Source organism: Meriones unguiculatus, chromosome 14 (genome assembly GCF_030254825.1).
Source record: "Meriones unguiculatus strain TT.TT164.6M chromosome 14, Bangor_MerUng_6.1, whole genome shotgun sequence".
Lineage (NCBI taxonomy): Eukaryota > Metazoa > Chordata > Mammalia > Rodentia > Muridae > Meriones > Meriones unguiculatus.
The window spans coordinates 22,515,529-22,533,671 of record NC_083361.1 but is presented as its reverse complement, the minus strand read 5'-3'; the positions used below and the strand labels follow the sequence as shown (position 1 = coordinate 22,533,671).

The 18,143-nt window shown below is 47.4% G+C and overlaps 1 protein-coding gene across 2 annotated transcripts in view; it reads left to right on the top strand.

Annotated features, from left to right (window-relative positions):
- Xylt1 (xylosyltransferase 1) overlaps positions 1-18,143 on the top strand; it is a 290,019-nt gene that overhangs the window by 264,578 nt on the left and 7,298 nt on the right. Inside the window, exons 9-11 of one of the 2 annotated variants that reach the window (XM_021657991.2) lie at positions 2,211-2,470; positions 9,129-9,324; positions 13,514-13,847. In XM_021657991.2, coding sequence (XP_021513666.1) covers positions 2,211-2,470; positions 9,129-9,324; positions 13,514-13,847 — 790 coding nt within the window. Of the gene's footprint in view, positions 1-2,207; positions 2,471-9,128; positions 9,325-13,513; positions 13,848-18,143 lie in introns of both variants that reach the window. The other variant, XM_021657990.2, reaches the window with a different exon arrangement.

Below are 18,143 nucleotides of genomic sequence, written 5' to 3'. Positions count from 1 at the left end.
AGCATCCCAGAGCACAGGAAGTGAAGGTGATGGCCTGTTCAGCACCACTCCCAGCACTACTTCTTTCTTCAGGGCTTCCTGCTCGCTCACCAGTCTACCTGAGAGAGATGTGGTAGAGCGGGGTTAGGTTTGGAGCTGTGGGATGTGTACAGTGTTTGCACAGTCATTGGCTATGAGCCTTTCCTGAGGATTGGTTCCCTCTATAAGACCCATGTCCTCATCTGCAGAAGGGCAGTGATGACCCTGCTGGCTGACTTTTCAGAGGCCTAGGTGATGAGACTAGCGATGGCAGGTTCTTTGTGCTTTATTTCCTCATGTGCACATATGTGCGCATGAGTGTGCTTTGTTTGTGTGTGTGTATGTGTGTGTATGTGCACAGGCATGCAGAGACCAGGTTCATCTGCTGTGTCTCTGGACAGTGTGCTGTAGAACTCAGCCCTTTAGGCAAAACAGACTCCATCTTCTTGATGTAGCTAAGCCTACTGGCAAAAACCCATAATGGCATGACCTGTGGACTGCTGACCTTCCTGAACAGGAGGGGTCAGCAGGGGAAATGAAACTCTCACCTGAGTGTCTAGCCCGCTTTTCTGTTCTAATTGTATGTGGCCCCGAGGTTCTCAGGGGGAGGATAGAGTACACAGCCAGGGGAAGCAAGATGCAAGGCTCCGTCTGTGCAGCTGTGGAGCCATCCTTCCCGCTGCCTGTACACCTTCCCCGTGCTTGAGGGGCTCAGCCATGTCCCTGCCCATCACCCTTCACCCATACCCTATAAGCATGCCTATCAGTTTCCCCAGAGTGAGCATTGGTTTGTCACTGAGGTCTTATGAAGGAGTAGATATTATTTAAGTCTCCCTAGAGGAGGAGGAGGTATTTTAACCATAGAGCAGGGTCTCTCTGTGATTCCAGAATTCTCAGATTCGACTAGACTGGCTGAGCTCTACCTGTCTCTGCCATTCCAGCCCTGGGATTACACACAGATGTCACTGTGCCCAGCATTTTCACATGGTTCAGAGATCCATGCTTGCATAGCCAACACTTTCCAGCTGAGCTGTGGAGGCCAGTCAGCCTTTATTGTCCTTTGACTTCCAACCCTAAATCTTCATCCTGGATCAGCCACTGGTTTGCTGTGTATCCTTGAATAAACCTTTCTGGACCCATCTCTAGGAGTTTTCAGTTCTCCTGGTAAACGTAATCCACTGGGAATCTGATTTGGGATTTACATTTCTGAATGTCACCCCCAGAGTTGTTGACAGAGTAGAGAAAATGCAGGGGCTGGGGGTTTGCCTGCTGAAAGTCTTGCTCACACCGTAGTCTGGCTGCTCGTAATCCTGGGGTAGGTTGTATGGAGTCTCTTGGGTGCTAAGAAAACAGCTGCTGGCTGAAGGGAAATATTTATTTCCACTGTAAAATGTTTATCTAGCAGATTTGTGGTCCTGAAATTCAAGATTAACTGAGACAAAGGATAATATTATAATGAAAGAGAGAAAGGGTCATAGACAAAGTGGAGTCCCATATGTGAGTGACTGGGTTTTTCTTTGGAGTCACTTGGAAAGCTATCCAATACAGAGTGCCATGCTCCCAGCTCCTGGAGAGTGTGAAGTGTCGTCCCCTGGAGTGTCCCCTGTGGGCCCACAAATCAACTAAGATGCCAGGGGACAATAGGGAAGAGTGGGGACAAGAGCAAGAAGAAGAGTCTAAAGGGATGGGCTGCCATTCCATCTGACCTACCATTGCCACTTCAGAATGTGACCTGGGTTTCCCACAACAGTTGCTACTTGAAAGAAATCCTGGATTGCTCCTGCAGATCTTCCATATTGTAAATATTGCCCTCGGATTTGAGTTTAAAGCATTCTCCCAGCCAAGTGAAATACATCTGTCCTGGGTCGCTCACGTATGACCTTCACTGAAACACTGAGAGCCAACCTAGCACTGAGCACCCACGATTCAATTTATCTCAGGGTCATCTTAGTGGTGATTCCTAAGTGGCTGAGGCGCTTTGATGCCTGGCAGGTACTCACTTCATCCCACTCTCATTCTGACCCATTTCATAGAGGTAAAAGTTGAAAACAGGTCACGGAGTCCCAAGGCTGGAGTCTGAGGCTGAAATGTCTTGCCTCTCCTTTCGGGATATAGGATGAAGATAGCCCCTATTTCTTGGTAATGAAACTCAGGGTTTCTCTCTCTCTCTCTTTCTCTCCTGAGCACAGCAGACAGCCCGGCCCACCTTCTTTGCCCGCAAGTTCGAAGCCATAGTGAACCAGGAAATCATTGGGCAGCTGGACTCTTACCTGTATGGGAACTATCCTGCAGGCACTCCAGGCCTCCGCTCCTACTGGGAGAACGTCTATGACGAGCCAGATGGCATCCACAGCCTCAGCGATGTGGCGCTTACCCTGTACCATTCCTTCATCCGCCTGGGCCTGCGAAGGGCTGAGCTGTCCCTACACACGGGTGGGGAGAACAGCTGCAGGTGAGCCAGCTGGGTCCCCGGCGGAGCAAGGTGCTAATGCCATGCTTCTCCTCCCGACTGCCACACGAGCCCCTCGCTCTGTGCCAGCACTCTGCTTCTTCTCTGAAAGCAGGCTGTAATACTGACCCTCATCCTACTCTCCCACTTAAGCTTCTGACATGTGCTCTCCATCCTCCTCCATCTCCCCCACCCCACTGCTTCCTCCTTTCTTTCCTTCTTTCCCATTGCAAAGAGTATCTTGCTGTGTCACCCAGACTGCCCTTAAGCTCACTGCGGCCCAGCCTCAGCCCCCCACATGCTGAGATCACAGATGCGCACCATCCTCTCTCACCTTGGGCAAGGTGTGAGCTCCTCAGGCCCTCAGCTTCTTCATGTATAAGATGAAAGGAACCTGTTTACAGGCCACCTCGCAGGCATGCATTATCATCCTCCTTGTAACAGTATTTTCCATGCCGAGTGGTCAGCGTCTTTCCCACGATTCGGGTGCCCAGGTATTAAGCTATCCCAATAGTTAGCAGTGAGTGTTCTGGTTGAGATGGTAACCAGTTAGCTGTCCCTATCATTCCCGTCCCATTGTGGCTCTTTATTTACTGTCCCATCCCGGTAGAGTTTACCATTCCCAGTCATTAAGGCTGTCAAGTCCCACCCTGTCAGAAGCTCGTGTGTGTTGTGGTGGATGCATGTGCACACATTCATGTGACTGTGGAGGCCAGGGACCAATGTCAGCTGCCCTCCTCGATCACTCTTCACCTCATTTTTTCCCCGAATTTTTATAAAAGTATGTGTACACATATGAGTTTTTGTGTGGGTGCGGAGGGGTATGTGGATGTGGATGTGGATGGCCAGGGAGGCCAGAAGAAGGCACTGGGTAGGAGCTGGGGTTACGGGCTGTTTTGAACTACCCGTTCTGGGTGCTGGGAACTGAACTAGCATCGTCTTCAAGAGCATCATAAGCCTTTACTGCTGAGCCACCTTTGCAGCCCACCATATACGTGTGTGTCTGTGTCTGTCTGTCTTCTCTCTTTCTCTCTCTCTCCCTTTCCGTGTGAGTGTGTGTGTGTGTGTGTGTGTGTGTGTGTGTGTGTGTGTGCGCGCGCGCGCACACGCGCGCGCGCATGTGTTTAGACAGCTCTCTGAGCTTGGTACTCACTGATTCAGCAGGGGATCTGAACTCAGGTCTCCACACTTGCAGGGCAAGCACTTTTACCAACTGAGCTATATCCTACCCCCTCTCTGGGGTCAGAGGGCTGCTGATAACCCCACCCATGCCAAAGGGACCTCCCTCAAACAGGCCCATCACAGGCGACAGCACCTCTTAGTATCAATGCCAGTGAGTGTCTTTCCCCCCATGCCATCCTGTGGGAAGAGCGTAAACCTCAGAGCCACTGACTATGTACCCAGTATATAGCACAGTGCCCCAAAATTGGGAGGCAACTGGGCTCCCGGCTTTAATCATGAGCATCCTAGGACCTATAAGATAAATGATCTTATGGGAAATTCCAGAAGACACTCCCGATTTATTTAGGGTTGTTGAAACTTTCTCCTGGTACTTGCTTGGGAATGAAGCGACCCATCTAGTTGCCTCAGGCCCAGAATCCTTCGGCTTTTCTCCTTCATTTTTTATTGTGATGGAGCTATTGTGCCTTGCCGTGGGCAAAGCCATGTATTTATGAATCGGAGGCTGGGAATAAATCAGGACAAAGGACCCTTATCCCAAAAAGGCAAAGGAGAATGAATTGCTACCCATGGGGCATCTAGGGAAATAGCAAGTGCCTTTCATCTGATCCGGGCATTTCATGCATGCTGTGCATTTCCAGGCTGTGGTACAACCTTTCATAAAACAGCGCTTATTGATTCATTTTCTCATTATAAGGTAACGCATGTACTTTGCAGAAATATTTGATATAGCAGATTCAAACATAAGAGAACGAGAAAATAGAGGCCACTTCCGATCCACCATGCAGGGATTGAGATGCCAATATGTTACTACAAAGCCTCAGCCCAGAAGCCGGCAAATAATGTAGTGCCTGTGTGTCAGTGTGAGCCCCACAGGGGTCTACGTGCACACCAAACTAGACCTCCTGAGCTCCAGTCACATGCAAGTCAGCATGCGGCCTACAGGGGGTGCTGTGCACACCAACCTAGACCTCCTGAGTTTTATGCACACCAGCTAGACCACCTGAGCGCCTCACAGCCGCAAGCCCGAATGAGCCCTGTAGGAGGCACTGCGCATACCCTAGGCCGCTTGTGCTACCTGGTTTAACTCTAGCCTAATCTGGTCAGAATGTCAGCTTGGAGTTGACCACCAAATCATCTGATTTTTTGCAGCACTCAGAAACCCAAAACTGTATGTTGCTCTATTTTTTTTTTCCAAAAGCTCACCTTATTTAAATAAGGGGTGAGAGAAACAGGCCTTGGGCCAAACAAATGTTCCCACTGCATTCTGTAAATTATTGTTCTGCCTCTTGGCTCTTCCCTTTTTCTTCATGAAGTTGCTGTTGACATTACTGAGGGATGGAGTTATGTGTCCTTAAGGTGCAGAGGGGGCTTTGTGTTACATCATGGGCAACATGGCATGGTCCTCACATATACTTAAGCACAGAGCTAGAGGGATCCTAGGTTCTCACTCAGCAATCATTGCTTGAATGCCTTCAGTGTGCCAGGTTCTTTGTTAGTCATTGAACATTCACCTCTGACCCAGACAGACCTGACCCCAAAGTCCTTACCTTCATGCTCTGGTGTGATGGCACATAGTTCCTAAAAGTGCACACATACACAGAGAGAGAGAGAAAGAGAAAGTTAAAAACTGTCAATAAGAACAGGCGCTCTGCTGGGTTGTAAGATAGTTTTCAATAAGCGTAAAAGCAAGGCATGGCTGACCATACACCCACCAGAGAAGAAGAGCATCCCCAGCCCAGAGAATGTCCTGTGCAAAGGCCCTGAGGCACAACTGAGCTCAGTGCATCCCAGGAGCCCAGAAAGTGGTAGGTTTGGGCAGAGGGGAGCAAAGCAAGCAGAGAAAGACAGAGCTTTGCAATCCAGGTGAGAGGTTTGAGTTCAGCTGCAAGAATGAAGCACAGTGCTGTGGCTGCTAAGGAGGCAGTCGGTGTGACAGTGAAGTGATCCCTGCAGGTCCCCATGGAGGCATTGTGGCGGCTTGGGCCAGCCTCTGGCAGTGCTCAGGAGAGCAGAGGGTGGAGTCAGACAGCAGGGATCATTGCTGGAGATGGCTCAGTGGGAAAAGCTCTTGTCTCCCAAGCATGAAGGCTGAGTTCGGTTCTCCAGCCTGCACTGGAACACCTGCCTATAGTCCCAGCAGTGTTGAGAGGAAGGAGAAGACAGATGGAGGAAGGAGCCTCCAGAGAGGCTCACAGGCCAGCTAGCCCAACCAAAGGAAAGTTCTAGGCCAAAAAAGAGATCTCATCTCAATGGAAAGGCAGAAAGTGCCCAAGGAATGATACCCATGGCTGTCCTTTGGCCTCCATTGACACAAACTATGCATATACTCACCAACCTGTACATGTCCACATTCACCCAAAAATACACACAGAGAGGCAGACACAAGCACGCAAAAGAAAGTAAGGAAAGGCATGCAATAAAGCAACAGATTACTCCTGTACGCAGCCTTCCCTCATGTTCCTGACATTCCATAACACTCAGTATGATTGACCACTCCTTTCGGGACATATTTCCTCCTTTGATTCCCAGGCAGCAAGCTCTCCTCTGCCTCTAGCCACACACTGCACAAAACAAACGCTAACAGAGCATTACCTATGGACTGCTGGAACAGTGCCTTGTAACAGACAGACCAGGGCTGGGAATTTGTAAGCATGTCCTTCATGTTCACACGCGAATCAGCGGGACCATCTTCCTGCCTCGTCTGGACCTGCCTTCCCTCTGCATCTGCAGCCAGCTACAGGTCAGAAAGATGGTTCTCCAGCTCTTACCTGGGAACTGTTGGCCGAACCACAGGCTAGCTAAAGCATGCTCCCGTGGTAATCCAAAGAAGGCAGGAAGACAGATGCAAGGGTGGCAAGGCCTGGATCAGAACAGCCATGGCACCTCTTCACTTGATATTGGCCAAAGATGAACAAGGAGGTGGAAAATAGACAACTCTTTCTCACCAGTGAAAAGAAGGCTTCCATGTGCTCCAGATGTTGGAGATAGGGGACTTTAGAGACATCTGTGCAGAACACAGGCTCTTCCATGGCTATCTCAAGGGGCCTAAGTCCCACAACTGACCATTTTCATTTAAACTAACTAAAATGAAGCCAAAACTGATGGCACACACCTGTAGTCCCAGCATATGGTAGTGGAGATAAGAAAATGGGGAATTCGGGCTGGAGAGATGGTTCATAGGTTAAGAGCACCATTGCTCTTCCAAAGGTCCTGAGTTCAATTCCCAGCATCCACATGGTGGTTCACATCCATCTGTAATGAGATCTGATGCCCTCTTCTGATGTGCAGGCGCACATGCAGGCAGAGTACTGTATACATAATAAATAAATAAATAAATAAATAAATAAATAAATAAATAAATAGAAAGACTGAGAAGATGGTTTAGTGGGTAAAATGCTTATTACTCAAGAGTAAAGACCTGAGTTCAGATCCCTAGCACCCACATACAAAGCCAAGTGTGGCAGCACACACCCTTAATCCCAGTACTGGGAGACAGGAAGAAACATGGGGTTCACTGGGAGACAGGAAGAAACATGGGGTTCACTGGGCCGTCGATCCAGCTAATTGATGAGGTCTGGGTTCAGTAAGAGATCTGGCCTCAAAAGTAAATTGGGGAGTTATAGAGAAAGACATCTTACATCATCGTTGGCCTACACACACACACACACACACACGGATAAGCGCCTTCACACATGCACACACACACAGCTGTGCCACACATACATAAGTTAAATTTAAAACTAGCGAACAAACAAACATTAAAAATCGTGCCCACATCTCAAGTGCTCCACGGTTGCTTTTGGCTGCAGCAGTGGGCAGCACAGATGCCCAACCCCTCCGTCCCCTGAGAAAACACCACCTGACAGATAGCCAAGCAAGGGCAACAGCACAGTGGCCTAGGCTTCCCACCCACAACAATCACATCAAAAGTGTGCCAGCATGAGCCGCAGAGACCCAGTCTGAAGATGATGCAGACCCTTCCTGCCGAGCCCCAGAGGCACCCCAGTAACAAGCCAGTGATTTCGAGAGATGCGCCAACACAGGAAGGAGGCTTCCCCAGCCATTCTAATTGGACATAAAGACTTAAAACTCCAGATCGGAAGCAGAGGGAAGCCTGCATTTAGCAGAGAGGGGACAGTGATTTGTGGAACGCTGTTATTAGGGAACCACAGCAGCCTCTTAGTGCCGTGCAATTTACACGCTGCAGAAGCAGCAGCTTTTTTTATTTCGCAAGTGGAGAGTTGCTGGTCCCCACAACTCCCTCTTCCCTTCTGCTTTCTGTTCCCCACTTCCTCCTCTGCTGTGTGCTAAGCTTCCCAGCCCTTCCTAGCCAGAAAACCTGTGCAAACCAAAGCCATGCCATGTAAAACCAGCTTCCTATGAGAGGCTGGGTGTTTGCAGGTGTGTGTTGGCAGTGATTTTTAGAAAAAGAAAAACAGTGTGGGTTCATCGACACCCACTTAAAGAAGAGAGCAGCAGGGAGATAAATCAGGGTTCCTGACAATTTTAGGTACCAGATATAAAGAGTTTTAGGGGTGTGTGTGTGGGGTGTGTGTGTGTGTGTGTGTGTGTGTGTGTGTGTGTGTGTGAATGAATATGAATTCCAAAAGAATAACAGATATGTTACAATCTATTATTATCAGTCAATAGATCACTGGTTCTATAAAATGCTGTGTACCATAACACACTATCATCTACACAGATACATGCAATCTTATCTTCAGAGATGTGAGGGTGCACAGGAAGTCCAGTGGTGGTGCCAAAGCATAGGATAGACGGTACAATTCTAGCTACATCATATTCACGGGGCTACAGAGATGGCTCTGTCAGTAAAATGCTTGCCTCATGACTGCGAACTGAGTTCAGTTCCCCATAACCCACATTTAAAAAGCCAGATATGGTGGCAGGTACTTTGTCATCTTAACACTGTGGAGGTAGAAAGAGGCAGGCCCCTCGGGCTGACTAGCCAACTAGTCTGGCCTACTTGACAAACTGCAGCTCGGTGATAGAGCCTGCCTCTAGAAACAAGGTGGAAGGCACCTAAGGAATGACATCCATGGTCACAGTCAGCCTCCACACGCATGCCCATGCACCTTCATACACACAACAGTAGCCAGCTCGCATGGCAACATGTATGCAAATAATGCACAGGAAATGAGGCTGCAGGAAGAGGCAGCAGCAAAAGTACCCAGGCATCATTTCAGTCTCTGGTACCCAGCCTCAGAGGACTCCATAGATGTCTGTGAACTGAAAAGCAGTGATTTCTTTTCTTTATTGTACTTTCCCAAAGTCAGCATGTTTTACGTTTGTCACTCTGGTTTAATTTGAAGCCACTTAGACCCCAGGTTCATAGATAGCAGCTTTCAGCCTAATACAGATTATGGCCAAACGGGGGCTGTTCTAGGAGTTAGACCACCGTAGGGTGTGGGAGCCTCGTGGTGACACTACACACCCTCATATCCTGATCCTGTGGTTTCAGGTACTACCCAATGGGCCACCCAGCGTCTGTCCATCTCTACTTCCTTGCTGACCGCTTCCAGGGCTTTCTGATCAAGCACCACGTGACCAACCTTGCTGTGAGCAAACTGGAGACACTGGAGACATGGATGATGCCAAAGAAAGTCTTCAAGATCGCAAGTCCCCCCAGTGACTTTGGGAGGCTTCAGTTTTCTGAGGTAAGAGGCCTAACGGTGTGAGTTTTAATTGTCTCCTGCAGCTCTCTTGCCAGGCTCTGTGCTTCACCCTACACTTAGAGCTGGCAATGAAGGAAGAGGGTGTTTGTAGAGCCCTGATGATGAACTTCTTCTATTCCTGGAGACAATCCCCTAGCCCAACATACTGGAACCAGCATCACAAACAATGCAAACAGAGAGGTATAGTGGTGTACCAATATCTTTGAACAGAATCAGCAGGAAGCACGGTCTTTTTTTTTTTTTTAGGGTAAAAATCTCTTCTCTTAGTTTTGCATCCCATCTATTGATTTCTTCTAAGCCGGTTTTAGTAATGAGCCAGTAACAAGACAGCTTCCTCATGAAGTCATGGCATTAGTACCATTTTATGGATTGAGTAAGTGAGGCTTATAGACATCCAATTATTTTCTAAATAACTGCTAAGACATGGAAAATCACAGAATTGATCCCACATCTCACTGGCCACAAATTCCATGTCTCATTATGTGCTGTTATTCCCCCCCTTGTTCCTAACACAGGGGCTAGTTCCTAGTCTTAGTAGTAGGTGGGCCTGTGGCCTTATAAATGAATGAATAGATGGGTGTAGCTGATTGATAATTAGATGAACTGTCAAACAAATGGATAGAGTATGGAGGCATGGAAGGGTAGATGGGTGGGTGAGTGGACAGATGGGTTGATGGATGACAGATGGACAGACAGATGAGGGATGGAAATGTATACAGTGGGGTGGATGATGATGGATGATGGGTAGGGGGATGGATGGACAGGCATAGATGGAAAGATGAGTTACAAATGGACAGACCTGTAAATGAATGTACATGTAGACAATAAGATGGACTGATGATGGATGGATGGATGGATGGATGGATGGATGGATGGATGGATATGTGGACTAATAGATACATGGGTGAACAGATACACAGAAGTGTGGTTGGATAATGGATAGGTGTTTGGATAGATGGGTATGAGGAGACAGAAATGTCCAGAGATGGCTAAGGGGGCTAGTGTATGATTCCAAAGAATGTTGTTTCCTTCTATTCACAATAACATCAGCTTTTAGAAATGTTTTTGGTTTGGGAGATATTTTCCTGGTACATTCTTTTCACATCTTCCCTGCGTGTAGGCCCAGAAGTCCCCACATGATCTGGTTACTATTTGCCTTTTCAGCTCTGTCTGGTACCACGGTATCTCTTACGTTTTCCATATCTTTGTCAAACGAGATGTTCTTATTCTTGACTTGAGTTTTTCATGTCCCTTTACCTAGAATGCTTTCTCACAGGTTATTCTATATTTTGCAACCATTTGTCTTTAAGTCATTCTGATCTATACCCAAAGAGGCACCTTTGAAGGCACCTTCCCTGTCACAATAGCAGCATCTTATACCTGCTACTTCCTTAGTTGTCTCTTTTAGAATCTACCTTATAATGTTATCATGCTGATAGGAGCATCTCTTGATTGCACACTAGAAAACTGGACCTGCCTGTCACTCACTGCTGCATCCTCTACACATAACATTAGTAAAAGAGCCAGGTCATCAGTGGGTGCTGAATACTCTTGAGTGAATGTGACTGCCCCTGGAGGTGGGAAATGCTTGAAGGAGGAGGAAGTATGGGAATCACGACCCACAGAAATGAGTTTGAGTGCCAGGTTGAGGCTGAAGAGTGACCTTTGAAATGAAGTAACTTGAGGGTCTGGGTGTACAAGGGGAGGAATCATACCATCTTATATGCCCTTGCTGGTCCTTCTCCACTCATTGTAGCCATGTCTTTTTGCTCTGCCTCCTGACTGAATAGATCCCCGTGTCAAGCAAGCATGGGTGAGCCTCTTGTAAACGCATGTTTAAAAGAAGGTTCCATGGGGATTGACTGGCTCTGAGCTGCTATGGCAGCCAGCTCCATAAATTACTGGAGTCAGCAGGGCAATTAGATGTTGCTCCAGTTGGATTCTGTTCTGGGGGCCCAAGCAGCCTATTGAAGACATTAATGTCCCATTAAAGAGATGAATGCCTGGTGTCTGGGCTTCCCCTGTTTATCAGCCTGCTGGTGGGTCACTGGATACCTCTGGCAGTGACAAGAGATGTTGGCCACAGCGTGGCCAGTAATTTGTGAGTGTTTCCATTATGGGTCCTGCAGTCTTTGTGAGAGGACAGCCGGTACTTCCATGAGCAGGTACGTGAAGCAGAGGCCCCAGCCTTCTACCCTTATGTGCAGAACCTTTGTAGTTGTTCTTAGTTAGTAGCAAAGGTCCAGAATTGAGCAAGAAGGAAGGAAACCCTACGGAGCCACTTATAAACTGTTAAGGGTACCTTGATATTAGCATAGTCTCAGAATCTTACATAGTGACAGATAGTCAACTCTGATAAATTTCTCTAGCATAATGGCCCAATGAATGATAGAGTGGTGGTTGGGTGGATGGATGGATTTCTTGGTTGATGATATAGAGAAAATATATACATGAAAGACTGTTTCATGCTACATAGATAATATTAAATAAATTAATTAATAAGTTTATTTATTAATAAATTATACGCACTGCAATAATTATTTATTTTATGCAGTAATGGACAGATGGATGGCAGTAGATGGATGGACAAACAGACAAATAGATGACCCATTATTAATAGACTTCTTGGACTCCCACAGCAAAGTCACTGATTCTACGCATTCTCTCCATGTGCACAATGAGAACAGTGACGAAGTTCTCCCCTTAGCAGATGAGGATGTCACACGAGCAAGTGCCCCCAGGTGCCCCACCTCACTCCTGGCCCAGGCAAGCCTGCAGTGTTGACTGTGGAACTGTGTGTCCTCGCTGAAGAGCATAGGTAGTAATTCCAAACAAGAACACGGAAAAAGAAATCAGCTACCATTTTCTGTATGTGTACAGAACCTTCTCCACCTTCACCTCAACCTGCACACACAAACACACACACACACACACACACACACAGCACTAGCTTTACATTGTGTTCGGTATCTGCCACTGAGCTGCCTGTGTGCGATGACTTCAGAAGTGCTAAGTCATTCCTCTTAGAGAACATCACCCACCCCTTTCCTAGTAAGAAAATCCCTCATTTCAACATAGCTCACTATCAAGGTTCTGTGTAGCTAATTCACTTTTGTCAAGCAATTCACTTACTTACTGGGAAAACATTGCTTGAACACCTATTACATGCTCAGCCCACTAGTGAGAGTGAGAACCATGAAACAGTTGTGATCCACATGGAGTAGGCTCTTCTCACAGGACCTACATTACAGCAGAGGGAAGGGGTGTGCTGTGGTAGTGAGAGAGTCTTAGGTAGACCTCTCAGATAAGAACTGGCTATGCAAAGGCATAAGAAGATAGGGCCTTCCAGGCAGGGAAGATGGCTCACGATGGGGAGGGGTGGCTTGGTAAATTAGGACTGAAAGAAGGCGCATATGGAGCAGAAGAGGTAGATGGGGGTGGAGACGAGGAAAGCCTGGGACCACAGTGGAACAGTTAGCTCAGACCCAGGGACAGTGAGAAGCTCCAAGCAGTGAGGCAGCATGTGGCTGCTCCCTGACTCCAGAATGCAGAGGGCCTTGAGGGTGGAAGAGCTGAAGGAGAAAAGCGAAGAGGCTTGCCGCCCAGCCACCCTGCCAGTGTGTGGGAAGGGTAGACGTAAGGCATGTCCCATCTCCAGATCCAGAGCAGAATGCCTTGGAGATGTCAAAGTTGGATCTCCCTGCTGCAGTGACACAGGTTGCTAGGCTCTGTTTCCAAGCATCTGATGGGTTGCTCCAAAGCCAGGGCTCCATCCTTATTCAGAAGGAGCACACCAATTTCAGTGTGCCATTTGTAGAACCAGAGACCCAATAGGAACCTAGCCTCATGGGCTGAGTGTCAGGGTGTTACTTGGAATGCAGTGTTATGTCCATTTATACTTGCATTCAATGCAAGGGTTTGGGATTTTGAGTCAAAGAACACAGCATGGCTTTGGCACAGAGGGACACTGGTTTAATGAAGGACGTTTGGGCACTGGAGTCTCAGTCCAGGCAGAAGTTCCATGCCTTCTGCCTACTGACTGTGTAACTAAGAGTACCATGTGAGTCGGAGTCTCAGGCTCCTCATCAGTGAAATGGGTATGTGCAACCATCCAAGCAAGATCCTAGACCTTTCTGCGACTCTGGTTTCAACATTTCTTTTCCTGTTTCAGGTTGGCACTGACTGGGATGCCAAGGAGCGGCTATTCCGGAACTTCGGTGGTCTCTTGGGGCCCATGGATGAGCCAGTGGGAATGCAGAAGTGGGGGAAGGGCCCCAATGTGACCGTGACTGTAATTTGGGTGGATCCCGTCAATGTAATCGCAGCCACCTATGATATCCTAATTGAGTCCACCGCGGAATTCACACACTACAAACCCCCTCTGAATCTGCCCTTGAGGCCCGGGGTCTGGACAGTAAAGATTCTCCATCACTGGGTGCCGGTTGCAGAGACCAAATTCCTTGTCGCACCCCTGACCTTCTCCAACAAGCAGCCCATCAAACCAGGTGAGTACCCTCAGGAGAGAGTCTATCTCCATGATCCCCAGAATCCCTGGCCCGTCCAGGAACAGGCTACCTTGCAGACAGCAAAGCTTCCCCATTTGGGTTTTTCTTTTTCCTACTTGTTTACCCTATAGAGCTGGCTCATTTCCTCCCTGTACATAGAGACAATGCCATCTGTGTGGATATTTATCAGCTGTTGGCCCACTGGACTGCCACAAGGCTCTGCTCATATTTAAGACAAGATGGGGACTAATCCTAGGCACACACTGTGTTTTAGCATGGCTTCCTGGCTGTTTTGATTTAATTACAGATGAAATTATGCTCATAGAAAACGTGATGCCCTAAGTAAAAAGGAGAAGCCACACACTGGTGGAAGACATTTGCTCCCCAAAACGTACAAGAATAAATCCCATAAACAAGAGTTTGGCAAATAATAAGCCCAGTCAACTATGGCCATTTCTGGTCTTTATAGACAATGTCTTACAGGAACGTGGCCATGAGCACTGATGGACACAGGACCTGTGTCTGCTTTGGGGCTTCTGTGGTAGACTCCAACAGTCAGGACACAGACTGTGTGGCTTACAAATCAGAACCATTTATCCCCTGAAGATGATGACTGGCATTGGCAGCTATAAAACGGAGAGGAAAGGAAAGAGAAATGAACAAGAAAGAGTTCTAAAAAGAGGAAAAGAAAGAGAAAGAAAAAGTGAATTCTTCACATATGTATAATTTAAAAAAAAACGTTATTCTTGTTATTAATGAGAGGTAATAATGAAAAATTAGAAGCCAAAAGGAGTTTCAGAGTGGGAGATTACTGTGTGCCTGTGACAGCCAGGCGGTGTCACGGGCAGGCTGGGTTGCACGGGCATCTAGCCAAGGCTTCTGAGAACTGAGCATGTAGGATGAGTTTAGGGATGGGTGAACACCTTCTCGTGCTTAACATGCATACACCCACCACACAGCAGTCCCATTTGCAGCTGTAGGCCTCGGCAGAGGCAAGGTGAGAATTCTAGCAGAATTTGTCACAGTAACAGAAGACCACAAACTACCCACAAGTCTCCCTCACGCAAAAGGACAGCGTGCAGTCTGCTTGCACGGTAGGGTCCCATGTAATGAAGACAGCGGTAAAGGCCAGCCACGTGCAACTGTAACACATGATGGGCAAGGAAAACTGATCACAGAGTAATCTATGCTTAGGAGTGCTCCACTTAAGGTTCAAAACCAGGAAAAGTCAATGATATAGTCGTTATTTCAGGATTCATGTGTCAGCAGGGAGCTGAAAGAGAGAGAAGGAGGCTATTCGCATACACTCTGACCATTGCTTCCAGTGAGCGCAGAGGATGGAGAGAGGGACGCTGGACCCCTAATGACCACTTGTTTTTATTCTAGGCAAAGGGTTTACACTTGTTTTTCTACTTTTCCTGCACTTTTTTGTCAATAAAATATTTTTTTTTCTAAATTCTTACCCTTCAGTAGTGACCACTGTGGACAGCTGGAGCTTTTCTTTTGCTGTGTTAAATCATAAGCGCAAGCATGTGTCAGAAAGCACAGAAAGGCAGTTACGATGCTATGGTGCATTCCGTACCAAGCAGGCCTTGGTAGCTTTCTAAGTCAGTGTGTGCGAGCTGCCAGCCACAGAGATTCCACAGTGCAGGGACCACACTGCCCTGAACACAGTACCTCCTGTTGTCTGGTGATGGCATTATTGCAGAAAGTGCCACAAGGCAGATTTTTGGAACATGAAATTACATGTGCCCGGGCTCATAAGACAGACTCATAGAAATAGGGTATCTGGGGTTCCCAGTACAGCCACCCCTTGTTGTCTATAGAGAATCGGTTCCATATTCTTTCTTGATTGTTAAAAACTGCAGATGTGTCAGTGCCTTATAGAAAAGGGCACTATAACCTATAACCTATAGAATGCCTATAACCTGTGCATTCTCCTGTTTACTGCAAATCATCTCTAGATGGCCCATAGTACCTAATGCAAGATGAATATATGCACATAGCTGTGAGTGTTGCTTAAGGGATGATGACAAGAAGAACAATGTGGGCATGTCCAGGACACAGTTTCCCTTCAGGGGCTTCCCTGAGATACGGAGATAGATCTGTATCTGGATGGTCCATCTGTGTGTTACACAACACAAGCCCAGGAGCTAGATACACAGGACTTGGATACATACTAGATACATACTTCCTGCTTAGTGGGAAGCAGTCTTAGCAGGCACCATGTGCTATCCCAGTAACATAGGCCAGAAAGACTTAGATGTGTGATGCGTGCCTGCAATCCTGAAAACAGGGCTTTGGCATGAATTCTGGCAGCTTCTGCTAGGTGTTTGTGCTAAACAAGCCAATGCCTACCTAGACCCCTGGTATTTTCCTGAGACTGAAGTCTAGGCCTCTGCTCCAGAATTAGCCAAGACAGAGACCACCTACTTACTGTCTTCAAGTTTCCCTTCTCGGGTCTTCCTTTCACATCCTTAAAGACCCAAAAGCTAAGTGTGAAGAAGAGAGATGAGAATCCCACCTCTTCCCTGCCTCAGGTACAGATGTGAGACAGCAAAAAAGCTGTTCCTAATCACCCCCAGCCCAAGAAAGAAGCGCAAGGCCCTGCTGGTGGGATCTTTCCTTCTGTGATTTCCAAGGAGATGGGAGCCGTCCCCACCATTCCCAGAAAGACCTTGGGGTCAGTTTTACCCCAGGGAAGCAGTTCCCCTGTCGACAGTAATTGTATTTGTTAATGAGACAAGGAACAGTGAGGTGGGAGTAATGCAATTTGTGAAATGATTCATCTTGAGTAATTTGCTATTGATGCGTCCCTGGTAATCTGAAGAAATCTGATGAGGTGGAATTGAGGAAAATTTAATTATGGAGGCAAAAGCATCCGAGCTGATGCCATAATGCCATTTCTCACATTAACCTCAATCCTCATAAAGCGGTGTGGTTTGTTTTTTTCCCTGCATCAACCACAGTATTTTGCTCCCAACATCTCAGTGTCTATTAGCTGTTCTTTTAGCTTGGAATTGTTCCCCCTTTTGTTGGCCTGAGCGTCTCTCAATTGCCTGCTTCTACCTCTGCAGGGTAGAAGCACAGAGAGACTCTCATAAAGAAATTAGGACATGTGTTAAAGACAGAAGACCCTGTTCTCCTGGCACATAATGTGGGTGCTGCCTGTCTTCCAGTTTCCTGGCTATGACCAAAACCTGACTTGTGGAAATTTTATTTCACCAAGGATAAGAACCTCTTCAAATAGGAAACATCTTGTTTATCTCCTTCATCCACAAACTCTTAGAATTTCCTTGTTCCTCCTTTTAGCCCTAGGGAGACTCAACCGTCCTCTTCTGTGTCCCTTGCTTTGATTACAAACTATATGAACTTGTAGCCAAGCCTCCTTGGTCTAACTAAATGGTGCCAAGCTGAATGTCCCCATTTGTTATTTGGGGACAGCAAGCTTTTGAAATGTTGCTGCCGACATGGAAAGACGGCACCCCTGCTTTAGCTATGAGCTTGTTGTCAGACCTTCACAGAGCATCGTGGTGAGCAGCATGGCTTTGGAGTTAGCTCTCTCCGGATTGAACTGATTATAGCATCCTTTTCCTCATCTATAAAATGAACAAGATAAGAACCAGCCCTATAGTTTTTTGGGTGAGAGGATCATAAAGTAATAAAAACCAACAAGAATAGTGTGGAACTTCCCTTCAAGCACCGTGAGCAGAACGTTGTAAGTCAATGCACTACCCTCGGAGTTACATGGGAGGGACAGTGCGGGGGGTGGGGCTCACTGATAAGACGAGAGGGCCATCTTATCAATGAGGAAGCTGGGGCGCAAGTCAGACTTCACGTACCTTCTATGTGAGATTTGGGTAGTGACACCAGACAGCCCAACTAGATCTCACAGGCGGAAAGGCTGTTATCCAGGAGGTGATCCACAAGACAGAGCTGTTAAGAGGGCACCCCACCTAACTGTGGCCCACTTTGTAGCGCTAAGTTCACGCACCATGCTTTGGCTCAGGCTGCCGGGAAGCAGGAACCTGCAGCTTCTTCGGAGCTCATGGCAGTCGCTTGGCAGCCCAGAGCTAAGCCACTCCCTGAGGCCAACAAATTTGAGTTCAGGTTGACTCCAACTTCATTATGTGATTTGGTAAGGAAGCTTCACATTTGCTGTTCCCTCTACCTGGAATTCTCCTCTCTGACCTTATAAATATCAATCAACACTTCATTCAAATGTCACCTCCTCAGGGAAGGCTCCCCTACCTATCCCAGACCCCTCTACAAGACAGAGCCTAGCAAACAATTCCA